The sequence below is a fragment of the Myotis myotis genome, unplaced genomic scaffold (assembly GCF_014108235.1).
Source record: "Myotis myotis isolate mMyoMyo1 unplaced genomic scaffold, mMyoMyo1.p scaffold_m19_p_1, whole genome shotgun sequence".
Taxonomy (NCBI): Eukaryota; Metazoa; Chordata; class Mammalia; order Chiroptera; family Vespertilionidae; genus Myotis; species Myotis myotis.
Genome location: NW_023416313.1, coordinates 49,323,757 through 49,348,766, shown reverse-complemented (window position 1 = coordinate 49,348,766; position 25,010 = coordinate 49,323,757). Strand labels below are relative to the sequence as shown.

The window sequence follows — 25,010 nt, the reverse complement described above, 5'->3', positions numbered from 1 at the left end:
GTTTCCAATAATTTGGTTTTATAAACAATGCCGTCACGAGTAACCTCGTATTCCATAATCTTGCCAAATCGTTTACAAGATAACGTTTGGAGGTCCAAGGACATTTGCAATTTTGATAGCTACCATGGCTTTTTGCTATTTTCATTTTTATTAAAGTTATACAAGCGCACAGATTTAAGAATCAAGTCATTCTACAAGGGTTGTTACATTAAAAAAGCTAGAGAGACATCGTTTTCAGAGGCACCCCTTTAGGCCCCCACTTTTAAAAATACCCACTCCCAGGACTCTGCAGGACACACCGCGTCCTGAGTTTCCAGTTTCCGCTTTACCCATTGGCTCCGCTATGGAGGAGGATTCGGCTCTCCTGCCCTGTCTTCCTGACACACCCCTCTCTGCACATCTTCGCTGGAGACCTCCCTCGGGCAGTCTGCAAGGGCTCCCAGGCGGCGCGCCTCTGGCAGATCGGCGGCAGCTCACCCTGCTTGTGACGCTCACGCCACCGGAAGTCACGAAGCCCCCGGAAGCTACCCGGGCGGGGCGTCCCCCCCCCCCCTCCAGGGCCCACCCCCAACGCCTCTCCGAGTTCCGGCCCATAGGCTAGGGCCGAAAAGGGGCGGAACTCCGTGAGCCGGAGGAAGTTTCCCCGCCGGACCAAAAAGCGGAGTGCACCGAGTGTCGCGGGAGCTGCTTCTAGGTCCCTTGCTCCCGCGACATGGCCTTCAACTTTGGTGCTCCCTCGGGCACCTCGGGCACCGCTGCAGCCACCGCAGCTCCCACGGGTGAGTAATTCCCCCGGACCTTCTCCTGGGGAGGTCTCGCGTCCGCTTCGGTCCGAGACTCTCCGGCTCGGGGATCCCGGGGTTTCCTGTCGGGGCGGAGACTTTAGGGCTTCGGCGGAGGGCGGGCGGCGCGGAGCTGGCCGAGCAGGCTCCGGAGGAGGCCGCTGGAGGACTGAGACCCACCCCGGCGCTGGCACGCTGAGCGTGGGTCCCGCCGGACCCTGCGCTCCTAGGGTTCGCTTCCTGCCGCCGGGGAGTTGGACAGACCGGAGGCGGCTCCCCTCTTTCCCCGCCGGAGAACCGCCCTCCCTCCTCCCCCAGCTTCGCGTCCCGGCGGGAACCCTCGCTGGGCCCCGGCTGCCGGCCCGGAGAGCTTAGGCGGGGGCTCCGGCGCTGCCTGCGGCTCCTTTGGTCCCAGCCCCCGGGAGGCGGGAGCCTTCGCCCCAGCCCCTTTGCTCCTCTCTCCTGTCCCCACCTCCGCTTTCTTAATTTATTTGGAGCAAAGTCGAGGTTTGTCTTTTGTTCACTTCTGGGAAACTTCCTACTGACGCTTCTAATCCTATCTTGCTTTCTTTTCTTGTGTTTCTTCCCCTCTCCCCTTTTAAATTTGTGTTTCTTTGCCTACACGCCTGTCAGGATTTGGTGGGCTTGAGACTGCCAACTCCACCGCCAGTGGGTTTAATTTTGGGGGTTTCGGATTAGCTGCTAACCCTGCAGTGAACTTTAATATTGGGAATTTCGGTGTTCCTACTACCTCGGCGACTCCGTTCAATTTTGGTAACAGTCTGGCAAGTGCAGGTAGATACTCGGGTCGTATGTGTAACGAATGCTGGGAGCTGGAGTCCAAGAATGTGTTGTGATTCCTGGAGTTCGGGAAAGAACAGTAACCTGTCTGAGGAAAGGACATTTATCTCCTGATGTCGAATCAGTAACATTTGTATCAAGATTTAGTTTTGGGAAGTCTTGCAAGTTATAATGTTCCTTTGTTAAGTTTGTATTCAATTGGACAGAATATAATTTCCAAGTAGTTTGGAATTACTATTTTTGAGTAGAGTATATCTTCCAAATTATTACATATTCCTTCCAAAGTATAAGCTCAGCAGTCAGGCCCATTTTCCTGGGATTCTTGGACTCCTGCAGTCACTTTTTTCATTTTTCCTGCATCTTTCATTGGAATTTCATTTTATTGTCCTTGTGTTTCCCAAGAGGACATTGTCTTATACGAACAGCAGTAACCTGTTTTGTTTCTTAACCTGTGTAATAATGCGTTTCTTTGTTCAACTCAGCATATTAATAAACGTTTCTGTAAGATCTGTAATTATAGAAGGAATCTTCAGTTTTTTCCTAGAAAATTGTAAGAAATGATCAGAGAGGCAGTTTAATTTATTGTCAGCATTGAGTTCTAAAAGATAGGCTAGACATCCTTGCATTCAAAATGGTATTTATGAAGATTTTATTATCTAGATGGATTGTTTAAAGTTCATTGAAAAATTTGCAAAGCACAAACTATAATGTGTGTATATGTGTATAAATTTAAAATAGGTCTGTGTATACTTACAATGACCCTATAGAAAAGTCTTGTTCCTCAGCTGCTCGTATATGAATCTGTTGTCCATATTTTCTTACATTATGCCACTTATGCCCATGCCAATTATATGCATTTGCTAAACTTTATTTCCTGAAACGTTTTAGTTCTCTAAAACTATTTGGGAAGTTCTGGTATTTTGTGCAGTAACTTGTCAATATGAGTATCACTTTGGTATTTGATTTGAAAACGTTTTGAAGAATACTTGAAAATTCCAAAAATAAAATGATCTATTATCATAAAGATATATTTAAAGATCACATATTACTGTCATTTGGTATGTTTATTTTTTCCGTGTTTGCTTAAAATTGGCACTGGGTAAAACAAACATTTTTTTCAAATTTGTGTTTCCGGACAAAACCACCCAGTTGTAATTCACCAACAATAAATACATTTTTTGTTATGTGCTTGATTTTGTGTTCCTTTGGAGTTATCATTGTTAAGTTTTGAGTTGTGATAATATAATTGTGTTTTAACTACTTTTATATACATTATTCATTAACTTTGCCTTTACCAAAGGGCTGATAGAAATTTTTGTCTACTTTTTAATTTTGTATCTTTGCAGATTGATGTTAATAATAAACATTTTTGGTATGATAAGACCTGACTGATATTTTTATCATGTAGTCAATTCAGAGTATATCTTAGTTTTTCTATGGAAGGGAGAAGTAAGAAAAAAGATTGTTTCAAGTTTTGTAGTATTGCCCTAGCATACAAGTAAATAGAGTGGTTGTGCTTGCATGCAACATAGAGTCTATTCTTTTATTATTTGATTTTTGTTGAGAGAGAGAGAGAGAGAGAGAGAGAGAGAGAGAGAGAGAGGAAGGGAGAGGGAGAGAATCATCTATGTGAGAGCAAAACATAAATTGTCTGCCTCCTACACGCCCCCTCCTGGGGATTCCAGCCCACAACCCAGGCATGTGCCCTGACCGGGAATCGAAACAGCAGCCTTTTGGTGCATGGTACAACACTCAACCAACTGAGCCAAACTGGCCAGGGTGACATGCAGTCCACTCTTGAGTAATTTTCCATATCAGAATTATATGGTGAATATCAAAGGGTTGGGGTTTTTTTCGTATTATTTTCTATGTTACAATATTGATGAATATTTGTCTTAAAAGTCTTTTTGGCACAACATTAGTATCAGGTAAAAACCGACAATAAAGGAAATACATAAAACAATTTTAGATTGGCTAGTATCCCATTCCATTCATATGTCAAGTTAGCTATAGTTAAGATTGACTTGTCTCTACACTTACCCAAGTGTAATTTGCATATCTGTCAGGTTTGCCAAACTCTGAGCTATCAGAGGCCGTGATAGCTCTGCTCACTTTCCCTGCCACTGCCTTCCACTTGTTCTTTTTCTCCCTCACTTCTTCCTCAGAGAAACACATTTTTGTTGTATAGAGGTCAATGTATTGGTATGTTTTGTTTGAGAAGTTGCTTAGTCTCAGTGGAGACTAAGTAGAAATATAAGCTAGACTATAAATTAATTGACCAAGCCAAGGTTGAAAGCTATCAACACACTCTGCCATTATGATCTGTTTGCACACTATTTTAAAAAAAAATTTGAATTAGTTGCAAAAATTAGGGTTTAAAATTCTATAAATTTCACATAGAAAATCTAGATCTTCTGTTTATTTGGGGGGGGCGGGGGGAATGGGAATATATAACACTGCTAAACTACCATTCTCCTGCAGCAATAGTCTGCTGGAATTTAGGAACTGCTGCTATTTTTTAAAACTGTTCACATTGAATAGTTCCACCACGCATTAATGTTATCAGCCTAAATCTTCTAGGTGTTTGAATTTGCATTCCCTACTCTAAAAGTACATACATAGTCATTTTAGTGTTTGTTAAACATAATGGCTTAACATGTTTTCTCAGCTATAGCTGTTAATCATCCCTTTAGTTGAAAGGTATATATTGCATTGAGGTATTCTAGTTTAAATACTTCTGTGGCTTATTTCTTACAACATACTGATTTCTTGATTAGTAGAATAGTTTTTTTTTAAATGAACTTGAAAGTAGAGAAAGGAAAATTAGATCAATATATTTTGTCTTAATGCATAGCAATTACTTATAAAATAATTTGAAAAAGAAATTACCTCTTATGTATACAAAAGAGTCTTTCTTTCTATTTTATTTATCCCCTTGTAATTAGGTGGGTTCGGAGGATTTGGGACAACATCTACAACAGCAGGTTCTGCATTCAGCTTTTCTGCTCCAACTAACACAGGCACTACTGGTAAGAGGACAATCTTAAGTCACTTGTAGAAGTGAACTAGAGCTCAGATTTTTTTAACTTACGCAATTTCAATTTTTCATTAAAAGGACTCTTCGGTGGTACTCAGAACAAAGGTTTTGGATTTGGTACTGGTTTTGGCACAACTGGAACTAGTACTGGTTTAGGTACTGGTTTGGGAACTGGATTGGGATTTGGAGGATTTAATACACAGCAGCAACAACAAACTAGTAAGTATGAGGTTTTCATCTTACTTCCAATATAAAATTATAACAATACTAGAGGCCTGGTGCACAAAAATTTGTGCACTCAGGGGGGTCCCTCAGCCTGGCCTGTCCCCTCTCGCAGTCTGGGACCCCTTGGGGGATGACCACCAGCTGGTTTAGGCCCGCTCCCTAGGGAATTGGGCCTAAGCTGGCAGTCAGACATTACTCTGGCAACCTGGGAGCCCTCAGGGGATGTCCACTTGCCAGCGGGGAGCAGGCCTAAGTTGCAGTCGGACATCCTTTGCGCTGCTGAGGAGGCCGGAGAGGCTCCTACCACCACCACTGTACTGGCAGCCGTCAGCCTGGCTTGTGGCTGAACAGAGCTCCCCCTGTGGGAGTGCACTGACCACCAGGGGGCAGCTCCTGCATTGAGCGTCTGCGCCCTGGTGGTCAGTGTGTGTCATAGTGACCAGTCATTCCCAGTCTTTTTGCTGTTAGGGACAATTTGCATATTACCCTTTTATTATATAGGATAAAGGCCTGGTGCACGGGTGGGGACCGGCTGGTTTTCCCTGAATGGTGTCCCAGATCAGGGTGGGGGTCCTGCTGGGGTGCCTGGCCAGTCTGGGTGAGGGGCTGATGGCTGTTTGCAGCTGGTCACACCCCTTTCAGGGTGGGGGTCCCCACTGGGCTGCCTGGCCAGCCTGGGTGAGGGGCTGGTGGCTGTTTGCAGGCTGGCCACACTCCCTTTAGGGTGGGGCTCCACTCGGTGCCTGGCCAGTCTGGGTGAGGGGCTGAGGTCCGTTTTCAGGCTGGCCAAGCCCCCCCGACGACAGAAGCTCCTAGCCTCTCCTTTTTTTATTTCTATTTTTTTTATTCTGGGATTTATTTGCCTTTTATAATTGAAACTTTGTAGCCTTGAGAGGAGCTCAGAGCCAGCCAGGGCGGGCGGGAAGGAAGCTTCCTGCTCTCTCCAGCTCCGTGCGGCTGGCTGAAAGCAGGTATCTGGGATTTATTTCCCTCTATAATTGAAACTTTGTTGCTTTGAGTGGAGCTTAGAGCCCGACACGGCAAGTGGGAAGCTTGGCTTCCTCCATCATTGGGGCAACCAAGCCTCCTGCTTGCTCTAGCTCCGTGGCTGCCGGCCGCCATCTTGGTTGGGTTAATTTGCATATAGTCGCTCTGATTGGTGGGGCGTGGCTTAAGGCGTAGCAAAGGTATAGTCAGTTTGCATGTTTGTCTTTTATTAGATTAGATAGCTAACATTATTGAATGCACTGTTCAAAACACATTAGTGGTTAACTTTTAAAAAAATTATAAATATGGCACAGGATTCCAAAAGCTACTTCTCATGTTTATATATAACTAGGGGCCCGGTGCACGAAATTCGTGCACTGGGTGTGTGTGTGTGTGGGGGGGGAGTGTCCCTCAGCCCAGCCTGCCCCCTCTCACATACAGGGAGCCCTCAGGCGTTGACCCCCATCACCCTCCAATCGCAGGATCGGCCCCTTGCCCAGGCCTGACGCCTCTGACAGAGGTGTCAGGCCTGGGCAGGGTACCCTCATTTCCCCCATCACTGGTTCTGCCCCCATCCCAGGCCTGATGCCTCTGGCCCAGGCGTCAGGCCTGGGCAGGGGACCCCCAGACCCCTCCAATTGCTGGCTCTGCCTCTTGCCCAGGCCTGATGCCTCGGCCAGAGGCATAGACCCCCATCACCCTTTGATCGCCTGATCGACCCCTTGCCCAGGCCTGACGCCTCTGCCAGAGGTGTCAGGCTTGGACAGGGGACCCCCATCTCCCCCCGATCACTGGCTCTGGCCCCCACCCAGGCCTGAGGCCTCTGGCCCAGGAATCATGCCTGGGCAGGGGACCCCCATCTCCCTCTGATCGCTTGCTCCACCCCCCACCCAAGTCTGACGCCTCTGACCCAGGCTTCAGGCCTGGGCAAGGGGACCATCATATCCCCCCAATCCCTGGCTCCGCCCCCCACCCAGGCCTGATGCCTCTGGTCCAGGCATCAAGCCTGGGCAGGGGAGCCCCAGTCCCCCACCCAGGCCTGATGCCTTGGCCAGAGGAGTTGACCCTCATCACCCTCCGATCACCAATCACCGGATCGGCCCCTTGACCAGGCCTGAGGCCTCCGGCAGAGTTGTCAGGCCTGGGCAGGGGACCCCCAGCTCCCCGCGGTTGCAGGCTCCGCCCCTGCCCAGGCCTAACGCCTCTGGCTAAGGCGTCCGGCCCGGGCAGTGGGGACCCGCAGCTGCAGCGGCCCCGCGATCGTGGGCTCCGCTTTAGGCCCAGGCAAGGGACCCCTAGCTCCTGGGACTGCCAGCTTCGACCGTGCCCAGCTCCCATCGCTGGCTCCACCCCTATTTCCTGCTATCACTGGCCAGGGTGGCAAAGGCACCTGATTCTCCGATCATGGCTGGGGGGCAGGGCAAAGGTGACCCCCCAGCTCTTAGCTCCCCCCTGGGTTTTTGATCACTGTCAATGGCAGGGGGCTTCTTCCTGCTTTCCCTTTTGCCTCCCTGCATTGTGCCTACATATGCAAAATAGCCGCCATCTTTGTTGGCAGTTAACTGCCATCTCAGTTGGCAGTTAATTTGCATATAGCCCTGATTAGCCAATGAAAAGGGTAGCGCCGTACGCCAATTACCATTTTTCTCTTTTATTAGTGTAGACTAGAGGCTCAGTGCACAGATTCGTGCATCAGTGGGGTCCCTTGGCCTGGCCTGTGGGAATTGGGCCGAAACCTGTTCTCCAACATCCCCCAAGGGGTCCTGGATTGCGAGAGGGCAGTTCTCAAGTGACACAACCCAGAATTGGGCTCCCTTCTCTCTGGTTCCAGGTGCATCACCCGAGAACCGCAGCTGCCATGTCACCGTAGCTCATGGCGGTCAGTGCACATCACAACTACCAGTTGGAGCATCTGCCCCCTGGTGGTCATTGTGCATCATAGCTACTGGTTGGATGGTTGCTTTGGCTTTTATATATAGAAATGATAACTTGGGAGAAATCTGATTGACATGATTAGGATGTAAGTTTTCTAGGTTTAGTATCATTCATTTTAATTTTTTGTTGCTAAAAATAAATAACAAAAATATACGAAACTGCACAAAAGTACAGCTTAATGAATTATATATACAGTGAACACTTTGGTAACCACTGCCCATGTCAGAAGATGGACCTGGCCAGTCTATTCAGAAGCCCTCCACATTCCCCTCCTAATCATTTCCCCATGAAAGGAACTTAATAGACCTGTCGTTTACTATATTCACTTCCTTTTATAGTTTTGTCACTCAAGTGTGTAAACAATATTGCTTTATTTGTCTTAAATCTCTTTAAGTTCCTCTTTTAGCTCTCTTTTTTATTTTTCAATTAATTAAAGAAATCAGCTAATTTGTCCAATGGAGTTTTTCAGTCAGGACTTTACTGATTGCATTCCTGTAGTATAATTTAACATATTCTTTTGTCCATCGTCTGTATTTCTTGCTATAAAAGGAAAACCAGTGTCGTTTGCTATAAAGAAGAAATAATCAAAATTTAAGTACAAAGAAAATATAATAGTGTTAAATTCTAGCCAGACACCTTTGTGCCTTACGCTCTGAGCCTTAGACATCTTCAACCCTTTGTTAAAAAGTGAGATAAGCTCAGTCATGTGGCTCAGTTGGTTGAACATCACCCCATGCATCAATAGGTCACCGATCCCTGGTCAGGGCACATGCCCGGGTTTCAAGCTCAATCCCTAGTAGGGGGTGCGTGGGAGGCAACTGATAGATGTTTCTCATTGATGTTTCTGTTTCTCACTTCCTTTTCCACTAAAATCAATAAAAACATTTTTTAAAAAGTGAGATAAGCAAGTCATGAAACATTAAAGGCATAGTGGCACCAACCAAACTTTTCTAGAAAATATAACCAAATAATTAATTAAAAGATATTTATTTATTTATTTATTTATTTATTTATTTATTTATTTATTTATTTATTTATTTTGGTAGAAAAGCAAGCAAGAATTCATTGACAACAGCAAAAACACACTTAGGACAGTGAAATAGGGAGGGCATAGAAGAAGCAACAGGAGAACCTAGGCTGGGCTGCTTTGTCTTACAGGGAAGTTAGAGAAAAGGGGGCCTTGGAGACAGGTTCATGGGGTTAGCCTGGGATGAGTTGCCACTGCCCATTGCTCCCCTGGTTGCAAGTCTTGTGGGGTCCCTTGGAGTTTAGGAAATAAGTGCCTGTGGGGGAAGGGAGAGTGCCTAAAGAGACTTTTTTTTTACCCTCACCCACGAATATTTTTCCATTGATTTTTAGTGAGAGTGGGAGAGAGAGGGAAAGACAGAGAAATATTGATGTGAGAGAAACACATTGATTGGTTACCTCCTGCATGTGCCCTGACAAGGGCCCGGGCTAGCTTACAACCAAGGTATGTGCCCTTAACTGGAATCAAACCCAGAACCCTTCGGTCCTCAGGCCAACACTATCCACTGAGCCAAATGGGCTAGGATGAGACGTTTTCTTATAGGAATGAGTCCATTTAGTAACTCAGCTGTTGCTTGACAGCTGTGTCATACCAGGGGTACTTATTTATCTTGCATTTTGAAAATATTGATCTGATCTAACATCTTTACCCTTTTTACTATTGGAAAGTTGTAGCACATAGAGGTTAAGTAACTTTCCCAAAGCTACACAGCCAGCTAAAGTTTTATCCTACAATATTGATGGTTAGTCCATTTGTTCTTTTCACTATATTTTTCTTGTTAACAAGAGAAGGAAAAGTGTTTATTAAGCTGTTATTGATAAACATTGATATAATGATTCTTATTGCTTATTTTTTTTAATCTCCCAATTTGTATTTGTTATACAAATATAACAACAATAAAGGTTGTTTAAAAGATAATTTTGCAACTTCGCAAAATTAACTTTTCCATATCTATGTCCTTTTTTATTTTTTTGGTGTGGGTCTAATATGGATCCAAGTTTGTGTGCTAGTAATAGAGTTAATTGAACAAGTTTAACATTATAAGGATTGTCCTAGTATATTAGTTTCTTTTCTTTTTTTTAATATATATTTTTCCTTTATTGATTAAGCTATTTTCTTTTTTAAAAAATAATTTTTTATTAATTTCAGAGAGGAAGAGAGAGGGATAGAGAAATAGAAACATCGATGAGAGAGAAACATCATCGATTGGCTGCTTCCTACATGCCCCCTACTGGGGATCAAGCCTGCAACTTGGGCATGTACCCTGACCAGGAATCAGCCTGGGACCTCCTAGTTCATAGGTAGATAGATGCTCAACCACTGAGCTATGTAACTGCCAGCCTGGCTATATTAATTTTTTTTTGTTACCATAACAAAAGTGTCAAAAATTTAGTGGCTTAAAAAAAACCAAACAACTTACTATCTTATAGTTCTGTGGATTAGAAATTCAGAAATGGGTTTCACTGGGTTAAAATCAGTGTGTCAGCAGGGCTGTGTTACTTCTGGAGATTCTAGGAGAGAATCAAGTCCTTTGCCTTGTCCAGCTTCTAGAGTCTTTCTGGATTTCGTGGCCTATAGCTCCTTTATATTCAGATTTTACTTTGATGCTGACTTCCCTCTTCCCTTTATGATTTATGTTGAGTTCCTTCTGGTAATACAGGATAATCCCAGCTCAATCTCATAATCACATCTTCAAAGCCCATTTGCTGTGTGAGGTAACATATTTACAAATTATGGGGATTAGGATATGGACATTTTGTGTATAAGGGTCACTATGCTGCCTACCATACTTAGGCTCTTAATTTTTTTTTTTAATACTAATTTTGGGATATATTTTTAGCATTAGGTGGTCTCTTTGGTCAGCCTACACAGGCTCCTGCCCAGTCCAACCAACTGATAAATACTGCAAGTGCTCTTTCTGCTCCAACGCTGTTAGGAGATGAGAGAGATGCTATTTTGGCAAAATGGAATCAACTGCAGGCCTTTTGGGGAACCGGAAAAGGTTATTTCAACAATAACATACCACCAGTGGAATTCACACAAGAAAATCCCTTTTGCCGATTTAAGGTATTAATAATGCTTTTGATCTTCACTTGAAGGGTGTGTATAAGACAGAGTATGATATTTGGGTTAAAATAATACCAAGGAAACAGTTGCTTGTTTTTTTCAGTAGTCCTTGAACATGGTACAATTATATTTTTGTTTTAAAAATATAAAAATTATAAGATAGAGGTGATTTCATACATGTGTGTTTGAAGGTGCCCAGAATATGATTGAAAAGTGTTTCTAGAATGTAATTTATAACTGAGGGAAAAAATGTTAACAAAAAGGGAATGGTCTGCTTGGCATCTATTAAAAGGAGATGTAAAAGTAGAATTTAGTGGTATTTATCTAACATTTGTCCTGGAAAGTATACCCTAACCATACAAGAGTATCCTATTGTCACTATTAATTGCTCGATGTCAAGGCCATTAAAACAATGTAGTCCATTTTCATTGTTGATTCCATGCCTATCAAGCAACGTGCTCATATGAATTTGACTTCTCAGATTCTGTTCATCAGCCAGTTAGAGTATATAGGTCAATTTGTAGTGTATTTTTTATAACAAATTAATAAATTACAATCCAGTTTACTTTAGCCTCTTTTGAGTTTTGTTGGCGTATATCAATCTCTTAAACCTAATCAATGTGTACATAAGCCTAGTGTTTAGAGCTACAAAGCTTAGAATCAGACCCTTGGACAACAAAAAGGCAGTAGTTTCTTTTAGTATGTTGAAATTTTAATACCTTTTTTTAATGACTAAGATTTTTGCAGTAGATATACATAGATTGAATATAACAATTTGACTTTTTCCTTTAAGTTGATAAATAACATACATAATTTAAATTTTTCAAAAACTTGCATTATAATTTGTGACAAACAAGAAAAGGCTTCTATCTAAAAGAGTAATTCTCTAGAAAGATAGAGTTTATCATATCTAAAACCTAAGATTCTGTGAGTCTAATATATAGTAAAAAGACTTACATTTTGGTCCATGACTTTTGCAGTCATTTTTATGACATTCAAGAGTTGTTTCAAGTGTGTAGAACAGTGGTGGGCAAACTTTTTGACTCGAGGGCCACAATGGGTTCTTAAACTGGACCGGAGGGCCGGAACAAAAGCATGGATGGAGTGTTTGTGTGAACTAATATAAATTCAAAGTAAACATCATTACATAAAAGGGTACGGTCTTTTTTTTTTTAGTTTTATTCATTTCAAACGGGCCGGATCCGGCCCGCGGGCCATAGTTTGCCCACGGCTGGTGTAGAAGCACCCAACAACAATGGATATCAACGTTTTTCAGAGGCAAAAGCTACTTAGTTACTCTTTTGAAAAGGAATTTTTAATTTCATTCTACAAGTTTGTTATTCTGGGTTAAAATAATTTCTTTAAAATGTGTAACGTCCTAGGGCACAAGGAGGTAAGAATCATTATTTCCTTCACTACCAAACATTAAACTGTTTCCCCATTTTAGCAGATATGAAGCTATTAATACTAAATACTGGATTTAAGATTTGTACATATTTCTGATATTGTTTATTTTGTCATTCCACAGGCAGTAGGTTATAGTTGTATGCCCAATAATAAAGATGAAGATGGGCTTGTGGTTTTAGTTTTCAACAAAAAAGAAACAGATATTCGAAGCCAACAACAGCAATTGGTAGAATCATTGCATAAAGTTTTGGGAGGAAACCAGACCCTTACAGTAAATGTAGAGGGTATTAAAACATTGCCAGATGATCAGTAAGTATACAATAGGTATTCTCTTTATATCTGCATGCCTTGGTCCAGGGAGTGATCAAGTGATTTTGTTGCTAAAACCCGTTAAATCTCGGAGCAGAATGTTATTTCTCAGATAGTGATTTTTCAGTATTTATACAAAAACATTTAAAAGCTTTTTTCTTAATCTTGGATTTTGTAACTTACTGGATGGTAATAATTTTTTAGATTTTTCACTTAGAAACAGGAATAAACATTAATCTTGACTGTGCATATCAAAGGCCACAAAGATGTTTATGGAAAGTTTTGACTGATTACTGTTCATGTTCATTTATGGATAAATATGATTGATTAACTTCCCTTGTCTGATAATTTTCATACTGAGTGGCAAAACATTACTTTAGAATATAACTGAAATCAGATTTTACTTCCTGGTCTTACTTGCAGTAAAACAATCTATAAGCTTCAACAGAATCTCCAAAGTACTTCTCAAATCTAGAAAAAAAATAATAGAACTTTGCAGCTAAGCAAACCTTTGACAAATATCTTATTTGCCTGTCTCATTTTAACTTTATCACTTAAGTTAATTTATAAGTGAATAGAACATTAAGTAAGAGCATCTTATTTTTCAAGATTTAAGCCCTGGCCTTCGCTCAGTTGGTTAGAGCGTCGTCCCAATATGCCAAGGCTGTGCGTTCAGTCTCGGGTCAGGGCACATGTAAGAAGCAGCCACTGAGCACATGAATAAGTGGAACAACAAATGATGTCTCTCTTTCTCCTATCCCCCTACGCCCGCCCTCCCTCTCTTTAAAATCAATAATTTTTTTAAAAGATTTAAGAAAAAAATAGTTTAATTCCCTTCTAAAATAGTCATTCCTTAATTAGACTAGTGCCCTTTTAGAAATCACATGCTGCATTGATATTTGTGGCTGTGAGTTATATGTTCCATATTTTGTAACTTGGTTGTTTTTTTCCTAGGACAGAAGTTGTCATTTATGTTATTGAGCGTTCTCCAAATGGTACTTCAAGAAGAGTCCCAGCTACAACACTATATGCCCATTTTGAACAAACCAACATAAAAACACAGCTGCAGCAACTTGGTGTAACTCTCTCTATGACTAGAACAGAACTTTCTCCTGCACAGGTCAAACAGCTTTTACAGAATCCCCCTGCTGGTATGTTTCTATACTCATAGAGTTGAGGAAATGAAAGACTTCGAGATATATGCTTCCTCTGTTTTGGGAGGTGTTGGTTGATTATTAATGTTAATGAAGCCATTGTCAGCTTATCACATGTCTACTTATTCACATAGATTGGAATTTTTTATTTCATTTATTCATTTGCCTAGTTTTTTATTTTTACTATATAGCCAATATGTTTGTTAGAAATAGCGAACTAAAGAAAAATCGTCTATAATCCATCTACCCAAAGATAATTTACTATTTTATTTTTTTCTAGTTTATCTCTTGTTTTAACTGAGTTGTCAAGTAAAACCTGAATGTGTTCTTATCATAAAAGGTCCTTTCATGTTCTTTCCCCATTTTCTATTAGATTTTTTTGTCTTCCTTTGTGATTTATAAGAGCTCTGTAATATATTATCTTATAGTTTGTAGGTGTTTCCTGTCCATTTACACCTTTTGTTTAGCTTTATCTTACAAAATTTTTATTTTTGTAGTGGTCATATTTAACAGTCATTTCTCATTACAGTTTATGGGTTTTGTGTTTTACGTTGGGAATGCCTTTCATACAAATACCATAAAAAAGGAAAATAGTTCTTTTAGAAAAAAATACCAGAAAAATGGAAAATAGTTCTTTTAGAAAAAATGTTTTTTCTTTGTGGTAGGTGTTGATCCTATTATCTGGGAACAAGCCAAGGTGGATAACCCTGATTCTGAAAAGTAAGTGTATCTTGTTTTCATATAAGAACTAATATTTGCTACTAGGGAAGCAAACAAATGCAAACTATTATAATTATAATCCTTATATTTTAGGTGAGCTTACTTTTATTTCTATTGCTTTTCTAAAAATGTTTTATTGATTGATTTTAGAGAAAGAGGAAGGGAGACAGAGAGAAACATCAATTTGTTCCACTTATTTATGCATTCATTGGTTGATTCTTATATGTGTTCTAACTGGAGATTGAACCTGCAACCTTGGCGTATAGGTAGCTCTAATCAACTGAGCTTACCCAGCCAGGGCGATTTCTCTTGCTTTTTAAAGAATGTTGACTATGGCAAGGCAGCATTTTGTGGTGAAAACATTGAAATCTGAGTACCATTACCCTAATAATGTTTGTATTTAATAATGTAACTTTTTCCTGAACTATATTTCCTCATTTGTAAAATAGGGAGATTGAATTAAGTTTCTGTGGTGTGACATTGATTTCATAGTTGTAGATCTGCCTTTAAACTCTAGAAATTTAATGTGAAATTATATGGGTGTTATTATGAAAACCCTTTTTGAATTTTTGTAATAGTAGACTTAAGGTTTGAAAATTGACCACTTGATTTCTTCAGGTTAATTCCTGTACCAATGGTGGGTTTCAAAGAACTTCTTCGAAGACTGAAGGTTCAAGATCAGATGACTAAGCAGCATCAGACCAGATTAGATGTAAGCATTTACCTTCATTCTCTGGCCTTGGGATCTTAGAAATTTCTTTTCACCATGTGTGTTACTTATTAACTTAATTTTATCTTATAGGGAACAATATAATGTATACTGCAAATTAGCAATTATAGTGTTATACAACTTTCTTTATTATAGTCTCCAAAATCATGTCAATCTGATTTGGTATATTTCAACGATGAATTTAAAATTGTTGGCCTAGCAAATTAGACTTTCATTTTCAATTCCAGCCAAAAAATGCATATAATTTGCTCTATTATAAACACTTATTTATGGGGCCTTATAAAAATGAAGGTTATAATTATGATGATGTTATCAGTATTTTATAATTGTTGGTTAATGAAGCAAATTTAAGTTACTGAATGCTTAAATCTACATAATATTTTGTTTTATAAAGTTGATTTTTGTAATCAAATACCTAAAGGTCACCTTCAAATTCTCTAAATGGAATTTTTGATGAGCTGTTCATTCAAATTCTGTTTGAGTAATGAAAACCTGCTGTTTTATGAAGCAACCCATTTTACTGTCAGCTAGCTCTAATTGATACAAATTCTCTTTTTACATTGATCCAGTATCTGCCTTGTTATGATTTACACCCATTTTCTCTGGCATTGCTTTGTAGGTACTTACTGTGCTTCCTATGACAGCTCTACAAATATTTGAACATCATAATCATTCATCCTTTCTAGTATTAGCTTCTCTGGATGAAAATTCCAGCATAGTTTTGCACGTGGCATGATTTCTGGACTTTTCATTACCTTGATTTTATTGATTTTTCATTGACTTTTTTCTGGTTTTGTTTATGATTTCATTAATTTCTACTCTTAACCATTTTCTTTATTCTGCTTGCTTTGGATTTATTTTTCTCTTTTTCTAGTTTCTTAAGGGAGCAGCTTAAGTTATTTATTTGAGACCTTTATCTTTTCCAATATGAGCATTTAGTGCTATTAATTTCCTTCTAAGCACTTTTTTACCTAAGTCCCACAAATTTTGATAATGTCCTATTTTCATATTTGACCCAGTCAGAATATTCTCTAATTTCCCTTGAGGGTTCTATTTATTGGATTTTTTTTTTACTAATGGATTATTTATTATTTTTTAAATTAAACTTTTTATTACATTTTTTTGGGTGACATTGGTTAATAGGATCATATGAGTTTCAGGTGCACATTTCTATGATACATGATCTGTATACTGCATTGTGTCCACTACCAAAGTCAAATCATCTTCCATCACCAGGTATTTGGCTCTCTTTACTCCCCCTCCCCACGCCATCACCTTCCCTCTGGTAACCACCATACTATTGTCTGTGTCTATGAGTTTCACTTTTATATCCCACATATGAAATCATATGGTTCTTAGCTTTTTCTGACTGACTTATTTCACTTAGCACAATATTCTCAAGGTCTATCCACAGTGTCTCAAATGGCAGTATTTCATATTTTCTTATGGCTAAATAGTATTCTATTGTATATATGTACCACATATTCTTTATCCAAGCCTGGATTATTTAGAAGTATTTTCATTTCCAAGTGTTTGGAGATTTTCCTGTTATTCTCTTGTTGATTTCTAGTCTGATTCTTGATATGGTCAGATAACTTTGTATGACTTAAGTTCTTTTAAATTTGTTATCGTTTTTAACAAATCGTATTCTGGTGTTCTTGGGTGTAGTTTTCTGTTATCATGAGTGAAATCCAGTTAGTAGATAGTTCAGTTCTTATATAATCTTGTTGGTTTTGCTGTTTAAGTATTTCTGCTATGAGAGCAGAGTTGAAGTTCCCAGCTACAATTGTTTTATCTTTTTTCTCTTTTTTGTTCTACCATTGGAGTTGAAGAAACCTGATAGGATTTTAATCTTCTTAAATTTACTGAGACTTATTTTGCCATCTAACATGTGGTCTTTCCTGGAATAGCATATTGTTTTACAGCAAACTTTTATAAGTAGAAAGAGAATACTGTAAATAATGATAAAAAGTATAATGTGGTAAATTCATAAACCAGTAACATAGTTGTTTATTATCAAGTATCATGTACTGTACATAAGTGATACTTTTATGTTACTGGCAGCACAATAGGTTTGTTTACACCAGCATCACCACAAGCACACGTAATGCATGAGCTATGACGTAGGTTGTGGATTCAGTCCTCTGTTGGGAGGCAATCAGTCGATGTTTCTCTATCTTTTTCTCTCTCTTTCCCCCTCCTTCCCTCTCTCTCTAAAATCAGTAAACATATTCTCGGGTGAGGTTAAAAAACAAATTTTAGATGTACAAAGGGTTAGAAATATAAAGACAAATTTAAAAGAAGGAGTTTATATTTTGAGAGATGAATCTCAGAAATTACACTTTGTATATAGGTGAACCTGATAAATAGTTGTGATATATATACTTGATTTACCTTAAATTTTTAAAAAATACAGATTATATCTGAAGATATTGGTGAATTACAGAAGAATCAAACTACAACTATGGCCAAAATTGCACAATACAAGAGGAAACTCATGGACCTTTCCCATAGAACCTTACAGGTAGTAATCTGGATATTTTTTCAACATTTATAAGACTATATATGTAATAGAAGTGCTAAACATGAATTTTTTTGCAATAGAAAAAAGGTAATAATAATAGTCTGAAACTAAAAGTAGCAAACTTTCTCAGTAAAACCTGTCAGTTGGAGAAGTGGCATCACAAGATTGGGTGAAGAAAGTTAAAAATAGTCTAAAATTCACATCTTACTGAGAGGTTCAGGGGAAGCAGTAAAGAAAGAAATCATCTTGCCCTGGCTAGTGTGGCTTGGTTGGTTGGAGCATTGTCCCATACACACCAAGATCCCTGGTATGGGTGCATGCGGGAGTCAAATAAATTATAGAATAAATTACGGAATGTGGAAAGATGGATATATATAAGATAAATACTATTAATGGAAACAGGAAAATATTCTTTTCACTGATGAAAAAACTATAAAATACTTAGGAATAAATTCATGAGGAAAATATAAAATCTGAATTAATGTTTACAAATAGAAAGTATGACAGTGGGGTTTTAATTTAGTAGGTATATTTAACTTAAATAATGGAATAACTGGCTATCCATCTGGAAAAAATTAAAATTAGACCACTGTATCACACCATACACAAAAATAAGGTAGATTAAAGATTTAACTCTTAAGAAATTTATGAAGCTAGGGATTAGAGAAACTTTTGGCCAAAAAGCCAGAAACTATAAAACAAAATTTGCTACATAAGAATTAGAAAATTTTGTATAGCAAAAGATACCAGAAAGAAGGTATTTGTCAATAATTTAGTGATTTCAGAAAAAAACAAACTTGAATTTGGAAATAGTATAGATTTTAGCTATAGTATAAATATCCATATTATACAAAGAGATCATATAAATTGACAAGAAGAAAAAAAACAATTGAAATATAGGCAAAATATGTGAAAAAGCACTTCATAATGTGGAAATGATTAAAGAAAAGATGTGAGTTCCCTTTAAACTCATCAGGTTGGGAAAAATTTAATCATTACAACCAGTAGCTGACAGGAATGTGGGGAAAAGCATACTCTCATGTGCCTTGTGAATTTAAATTTGTAGGATCTTTTGAGAAAGCAATGTAGCAGCTTCTTTTAGACAGAAAACATAAACTTTTAGTTATTTCTAAATATATTTTTATTGATTTCAGAGAGGAAGGGAGAGAGAGAGAGAGAAACATCAATGATAAGGGAGAATCATTGATCAGCTGCCTCCTGCACGCTCCCCACTGGGGATCGAGCCTGCAACCCAGGCATGTGCCCTTGATTGGAATTGAACCTGGGACCCCTCCCCCAGTCCGCAGGCCGATGCTCTATCCACTGTGCCAAACCAGCCAGGGCTGAAAATACATATTTAAATCCTACACATTCTTGGGGTCTATATCAGTAAATAAAGATATATACATACATAAGTGTTTATTATAGCATTGTTAACAGTGTCAAATCTAGAAACAAAATATATGCTCCTCAGTAGGGGAATTAAATTAATTATTGGTTAATGCATGAAAAATTATGGCCATTGAAAACAGTGTACTAATGTAACTTGACTAATATATGGACAAACATGATTCAAATCTTGAACTAAGATTTACACTATATTGTTAATATATTATTTGGCTGATTTCTTCCAACAACTGATTGTAATAAAATTACTTGCATAACTGAAAAGAGATGATTCTATTGGTATTAGTGGGTTTTCTTTGTATAGGTCCTAATCAAACAGGAAATTCAGAGGAAGAGTGGATATGCCATCCAAGCTGATGAAGAGCAGTTGCGAGTTCAGCTAGATACAATTCAGTGTGAACTAAATGCACCTACTCAGTTTAAGGTAAGCACTTATACAACTACTAGAGTCCCGATGCACGAAATTTGTGCAAGGGGGGGGGGGGATGGGGAGATTCCATCAGCCCGGCCTGCACCCTCTCCGAATCCAGGACCCCTCTCGCAATCCAGGACCCCTGGCTCCTAACCACTCGCCTGCCTGATCGCCCCTAACCGCCTCTGCCTTGGCCCCTGCTGCCAAGGCTTCGTCCATTGGAAGGTTGGAAGGTCGTTTGGCTGTCCAGTCTAATAAGCATATTATGCTTTTATTACCCTATATAATAAAGAGCTAATATGCAAATGGTCGTCATGCCTTATGCCAGGGCTGGGGGACCTGAGGCCGCACCCCCTCCCCTGGCACAGGGGGTCCTGAGGCTGCGCCCCCCGCCCTGCGGGGCTTGACGGGGGTGGGGCTGGCTGGGGCTGGGTCTCACGTGATTTCGAGGTGCATGCGGGTAGGTGGGGACTTGACTCTGGGTCCCGCAGCACACCCCAGACTCTGACAGGAGGGAGATTTTCATATATATTTTACTATAATTTTCTTTCATCTCTGACACTTCTATTATAAAGGGCAAATAGCAATATTAAAATATTTCCTCTAATTCCCTTTTAATGTGCACAAATTTCGGGAACCGGGCCACTATTATAAAGGTAGAATTTGTTTCAGGTGGATCTACAGAAAAATACTGTTGGTCTTCAAAAATAGGACTTTTGTATACTTGTTTTTTTTAAAGTATTTGATCTCTTTAATCAAAATTTTCTTTCTAGAGTAGACTCTTAATCATGGTGTTTTTGGCTTGTGTTAACATTTCAAATAGTGTACAGAGGAAAATTAGACACCTTTAATAGAGTAGTAACCATTCTTTTAAAAGGAAACATTCTCTTTTAAAAGCAGCTGCTGTTGTTAGCAGTTTAATTTGACTTGTCTTATTTTTAGGGCCGACTAAATGAACTGATGTCCCAAATCAGGATGCAGAATCATTTTGGAGCAGTCAAATCTGAGGAAAGATATTACATAGATGCAGATCTGTTACGAGAAATCAAGCAGGTAAGTGTCACATTAGTGTGCACTTTTCTTTTTTAATCCTCACCTAAGGATGTGCTTATTGGTTTTAGAAAGAGGGAAAGGGAGAGTGTGAGAGAGTGTGAGAGTGTGTTACCATATTATCCAGCAATTCTACTTTTGGGTGTAAACCTTAAAGGATTGAAACCAGAAACTCAAATATATGTATACTCATTTTCATAGTAGCATTAGTCACAGTAGCCAAAATGTGAAAGCAGCCCAAGTGTCCATAGATGGATGAATAGTTAAAATGTGGTATATACATACAGTGGAATATTCAACCTTTAAAAAAGGACACTACAAATAGATCAACCTTGAAGATATTATGCCAAGTGAAATAAGCCAGTTTAAAAGGACAAATATTTTATGATTCTACTTCAGTGAAGTACCTAGAGTACTCCATCCAATTCATTAGAGTAGAATGTTGGTTGACAGGGGCTTAGAGAGGGGAAATGGGGAATTAGTGTTTATTAATAGGTACAGAATTTCAGAAAAAGTTCTAGAGGTAGATGGTAGTGATTGTTTCATAATGTGAATGCTACTGAATTGTTACTTAAAAATGGTTAAAACGGGCATATTTTTGTTATGTATATTTTACCATAATAAAAATTAAGTAAATCATTCACTTCCCCAACCCCCCAAAAAATGAACAAGAGGTAATAGAGGCACCAAAGTTCCCTAGACCCTGCTACTCAGTGTGTTGGCAGCAGCAGCACCTGGGAGGTTATTAAAAATACAGAATCTGTCCTTAACGCCAGAACTACTTAATACATTAAATGTATATGTATGTACATTAAAGTTTAAGAAATAACTGCTCTGTATCATACCTTCCCAACTGTATGCCACATAGAAAATATAAATGTGTAGTTATTGATCCCCTCAGCCCTCAAGGATCCTCAGTGAAGGTTGGGTTGGCCAGGACCTCCGTTTACCTAAGGCATACATTGTATGAACAAGTTGAAAAGTACTGTTCTAGCTTATTTTCAGTATAAATACAAATTGATTTAATGAAAACTGTCCAACCATTGACTGTCTAAAGAAAATGTATTCAGGCGGTAAACTTTGTGAAACACTATGTAAGACTGTTAGCATGGCCCAGAGGATTTTAGATGTTTTTTAAATGTCATCAACAATTCTGATTTTATTATGTGCTTTAGAATGGATATTTCCTTTTTTTTTTTATTGTTTTATTGCTTAAAGTATTACAAAGGGTATTACATATGTGTCCTTTTCTTCCCCCCGCCCTTGACAATCCCCTGGCCTCCCCTACCCCCCAATGTCTTATGTCCGTTGGTTGGATATTTCCATTTTATGCAATTAAAAACTAGTTTGATTCCTAGGTTCCTGGACAGTGTGCATACATTTTAGTTATTCCATTGTAAATATTTGCAATAAAATTAACTGAAAGATTCCAGCATATTCGAATAAAGAACTATATTAAAGAGTTCATGTATGCAATAAAACGGGGAATAATACAACCACCTACCTAAAATGATGAAAGCAGTATATTGTTTTGGGATTGAATTATGATTCATCACTACTTTATGACCTTGAGCAGGTTACTTCCCTGCACCTCATTTTCTTTATTTGTAGAGAAGAGTAATAATTGTACCCGAAAAAGTGCTCAGAAAGATTTTAAATGACTTAATACTTATGAAACTCTTCAAATTGCCTTAACCACTTAGGAAAGACTCTTAAAAACGTTAGCAATTGTAGTTATCACCATTATCACCACTATATACTTTGTACTAAAAAAAATGTGAAAATTGTCACAGATGATTTTTCAGAATGATTACTTTATTAGTCATCTATATTTGAGTACCTTGCATTGTTTTAATATACGTTTATCAAAGGTTGATAAAAAGAATCAAAAAAATCTGCTTCTTAATGTTTCTGTTGAAGATATTGTTCATTACATGTTTGACTTTATTGTTTACAGTATGTATTTTATTGTAGGTCATATAAAAAATATTAGTAGAAGATAAATGTGCATGCCCACTATATTTAGAGCATCTACAGAGTGCTGTATTGCTAGTAAAATCATCCTTTTTCCTGTGAGTAGCTTGCAGTTTAATAAAGTAATGTGTTAATATTTTCCTTAATTTCTTCTAGCATTTGAAACAACAACAAGAAGGCCTTAGCCACTTGATTAGCATCATAAAAGATGATCTAGAAGATATAAAGTTAGTAGAACATGGATTGAATGAAACCATCCACATCAGAGGTGGTGTATTTAGTTGACAGATCACAAACTTGTGTTAAAGGTTCATGAACTATATCTTCTTGCTACATCAGGCCTTCCCTAAGAATGAAACTGACCACATGGAGGAAAAGGAAAGAAAATTCTCTGTTGGCTTGGTTTTTGAGAAGGTTACTGACAAATTATTATTCTTCAGATTTGAAATAAGTCACTTCACAGCTCTTCAAAGACAGCCTTCGGAAGATTTATATCTAAAAGCTGTTACTTACTTAAGAAGTACATAATTACCAAAAACGTACGATTGTACATTTTTACAACAGCATTTTCTTAAAAATAATCAGTGTTTAATGATTATTCTCCATTCAGCCTGTACTCTACTTTCCATAGCAAGTAAATATGCAATATCTACTTTGCACATAAAATGTATGACTACTTGGCTGTTGGAGATTAGTACTTCAGAAAATAAATGTACATCAGTTTTTATATTTGTGACTTCATCTGTAGAAGGAGTAAAGAAAATCCAAGAGTATTTAATGATTAATGTGGTTTTCATTTCATTCTATAAAGATTTGAAAATATATTTTTATATTATTTTGCTTATTTGAAATTTACAGAACGCCTACGCAATTAGGATATAACAAAATTACATTTTATCATTTTTGCAACTTTTGTTTCTTTAAACATTTTTATTTCTAAAAATGATGAAAACAAATAAATTCTTGATTGTAATTACTTTTCTATTATTCTGTTTGGTGCTTTATTTAGCTCTGGGAGAATGACCTTTCATGTCTATCACAATTCAAGAATTTTAGTCTTTGCTTGTTTTAAAGTCTGATTTTTCCCTCCTAAGAAAAATATATCACTGCTGCTTATTTGACTTGGCAAAAAACTTCAGATATCATTTAGGATACAGAATTACCTAACATATTAGTATCTAAAAATCCTCGAAAATCTGAATTAAACATCATAATGTGAAACAGTGAATCTTTCATAACCAGGTAACTAACTTTAAACAATTTTTTTTACTACAAATTGCATACCTGGCTGCATCATGTTGGCCCCCTCTTGGAAATACTTTAACTTTCATTTCTGTGTGATCCTTTGGTATGAATCTTGCCATTGTGTTTGTTACAGGGATAGTGAGGAATGTATACCAAGAAGCCATCCTCTGAAATCCCATTATAGGAATTTCAGTCCAGCTGCAGATTAGGGTAACAATTGTATAGGAGACTGAGAACTTTAAAACTGATTGTTTTATTTCCAAGTTAGTCACTAGTAGTCTGCAGCCACTTTGCCAAGATTATGGCACGCAAACTTGTTACACTCTATATACCACCCTCTTTCATCATACTTTCCTAACTTGTTACAATCCAACAATGTTAGGAAATAAATTTTTTTCTCCTTGGACCAGAAGATAGGTACTTTCATCCTTCTCGTCCACGTAGCCACGTCCTCCTCATTAGAAGGTATCTGTCCCTTTGCACACCCTCTTACTGTAGGGAGAGTTGTTGATCTGATTAGAGTTGTTCCTCACTGAGCCACATTCCATGAAGAACAAATCACTACTCACACACACCAAGCTTACTTCTCTAGTCTTTCATTTTTTTTTTAAATATATTTCATTGATTTTTTACAGAGAGGAAGGAAGAGGGATAGAGAGTTAGAAACATCGATGAGAGAGAAACATCGATCAGCTGCCTCCTGCACACCCCCTACTGGGAATGTGCCCGCAACCAAGGTACATGCCCTTGACCGTAATCGAACCTGGGACCTTTCAGTCCGCAGGCGGACGCTCTATCCACTGAGCCATATCGGTCAGGGCTAGTCTTTCATTTTTTTCGTGTTCTGATAGTTGGGTTCCTAATTTTGCAAAATCAGTACCCCTAGATGGGGCCTAGAGCCTGCCTTTTAAAGACAGACAGACACACACACACACACACACACTCAAAGGCAATTGACTTACTGGTTACATGCATGTGTAAGGCTGACCTGTGGTCCTTGTTCATGTAGCTGGTTAGATAGGACTTGATCTGTACATAACCAAGTTCTAGATTTAGGTGAGTAGGAGGAGACAAGGCCCACTTTGGCCTCTGCTTGAAGTTGTGTTTTCCAACGCAATTTACAGAAGTTCTGTGTTTAGTCTGCAACTGGCTAATGGTTCTTGTGGGTAGACTAAAAATTCTGAACAGGAAGAGAGTTACATGGTGGGATTAAAGCA

General features: G+C 38.7%; 1 protein-coding gene across 3 annotated transcripts; it reads left to right on the top strand.

Moving 5' to 3' along the window:
• Positions 1 to 628: 628 nt before the first annotated feature.
• Positions 629 to 23,378, top strand: NUP54 (nucleoporin 54). 3 transcript variants are annotated; one of them, XM_036336897.1, is made up of 13 exons: positions 684 to 779; positions 1,416 to 1,577; positions 4,529 to 4,612; positions 4,699 to 4,839; positions 10,635 to 10,861; positions 12,390 to 12,577; positions 13,532 to 13,728; positions 14,397 to 14,451; positions 15,070 to 15,163; positions 17,598 to 17,705; positions 19,417 to 19,536; positions 20,467 to 20,577; positions 22,705 to 23,378. In XM_036336897.1, exons 1-13 carry the CDS (start codon positions 713 to 715, stop codon positions 22,831 to 22,833), a joined length of 1,683 nt encoding a protein of 560 aa, XP_036192790.1. In that variant the 5' UTR covers positions 684 to 712; the 3' UTR covers positions 22,834 to 23,378. The 3 variants fall into 3 exon arrangements, with proteins under 3 accessions (XP_036192780.1, XP_036192767.1, XP_036192790.1); XM_036336874.1 differs by lacking the exon at positions 1,416 to 1,577 and having other exon boundaries at positions 631 to 779; XM_036336887.1 differs by lacking the exons at positions 1,416 to 1,577; positions 13,532 to 13,728; positions 14,397 to 14,451 and having other exon boundaries at positions 629 to 779; positions 22,705 to 22,842.
• The last annotated feature ends 1,632 nt before the right edge of the window (positions 23,379 to 25,010 follow it).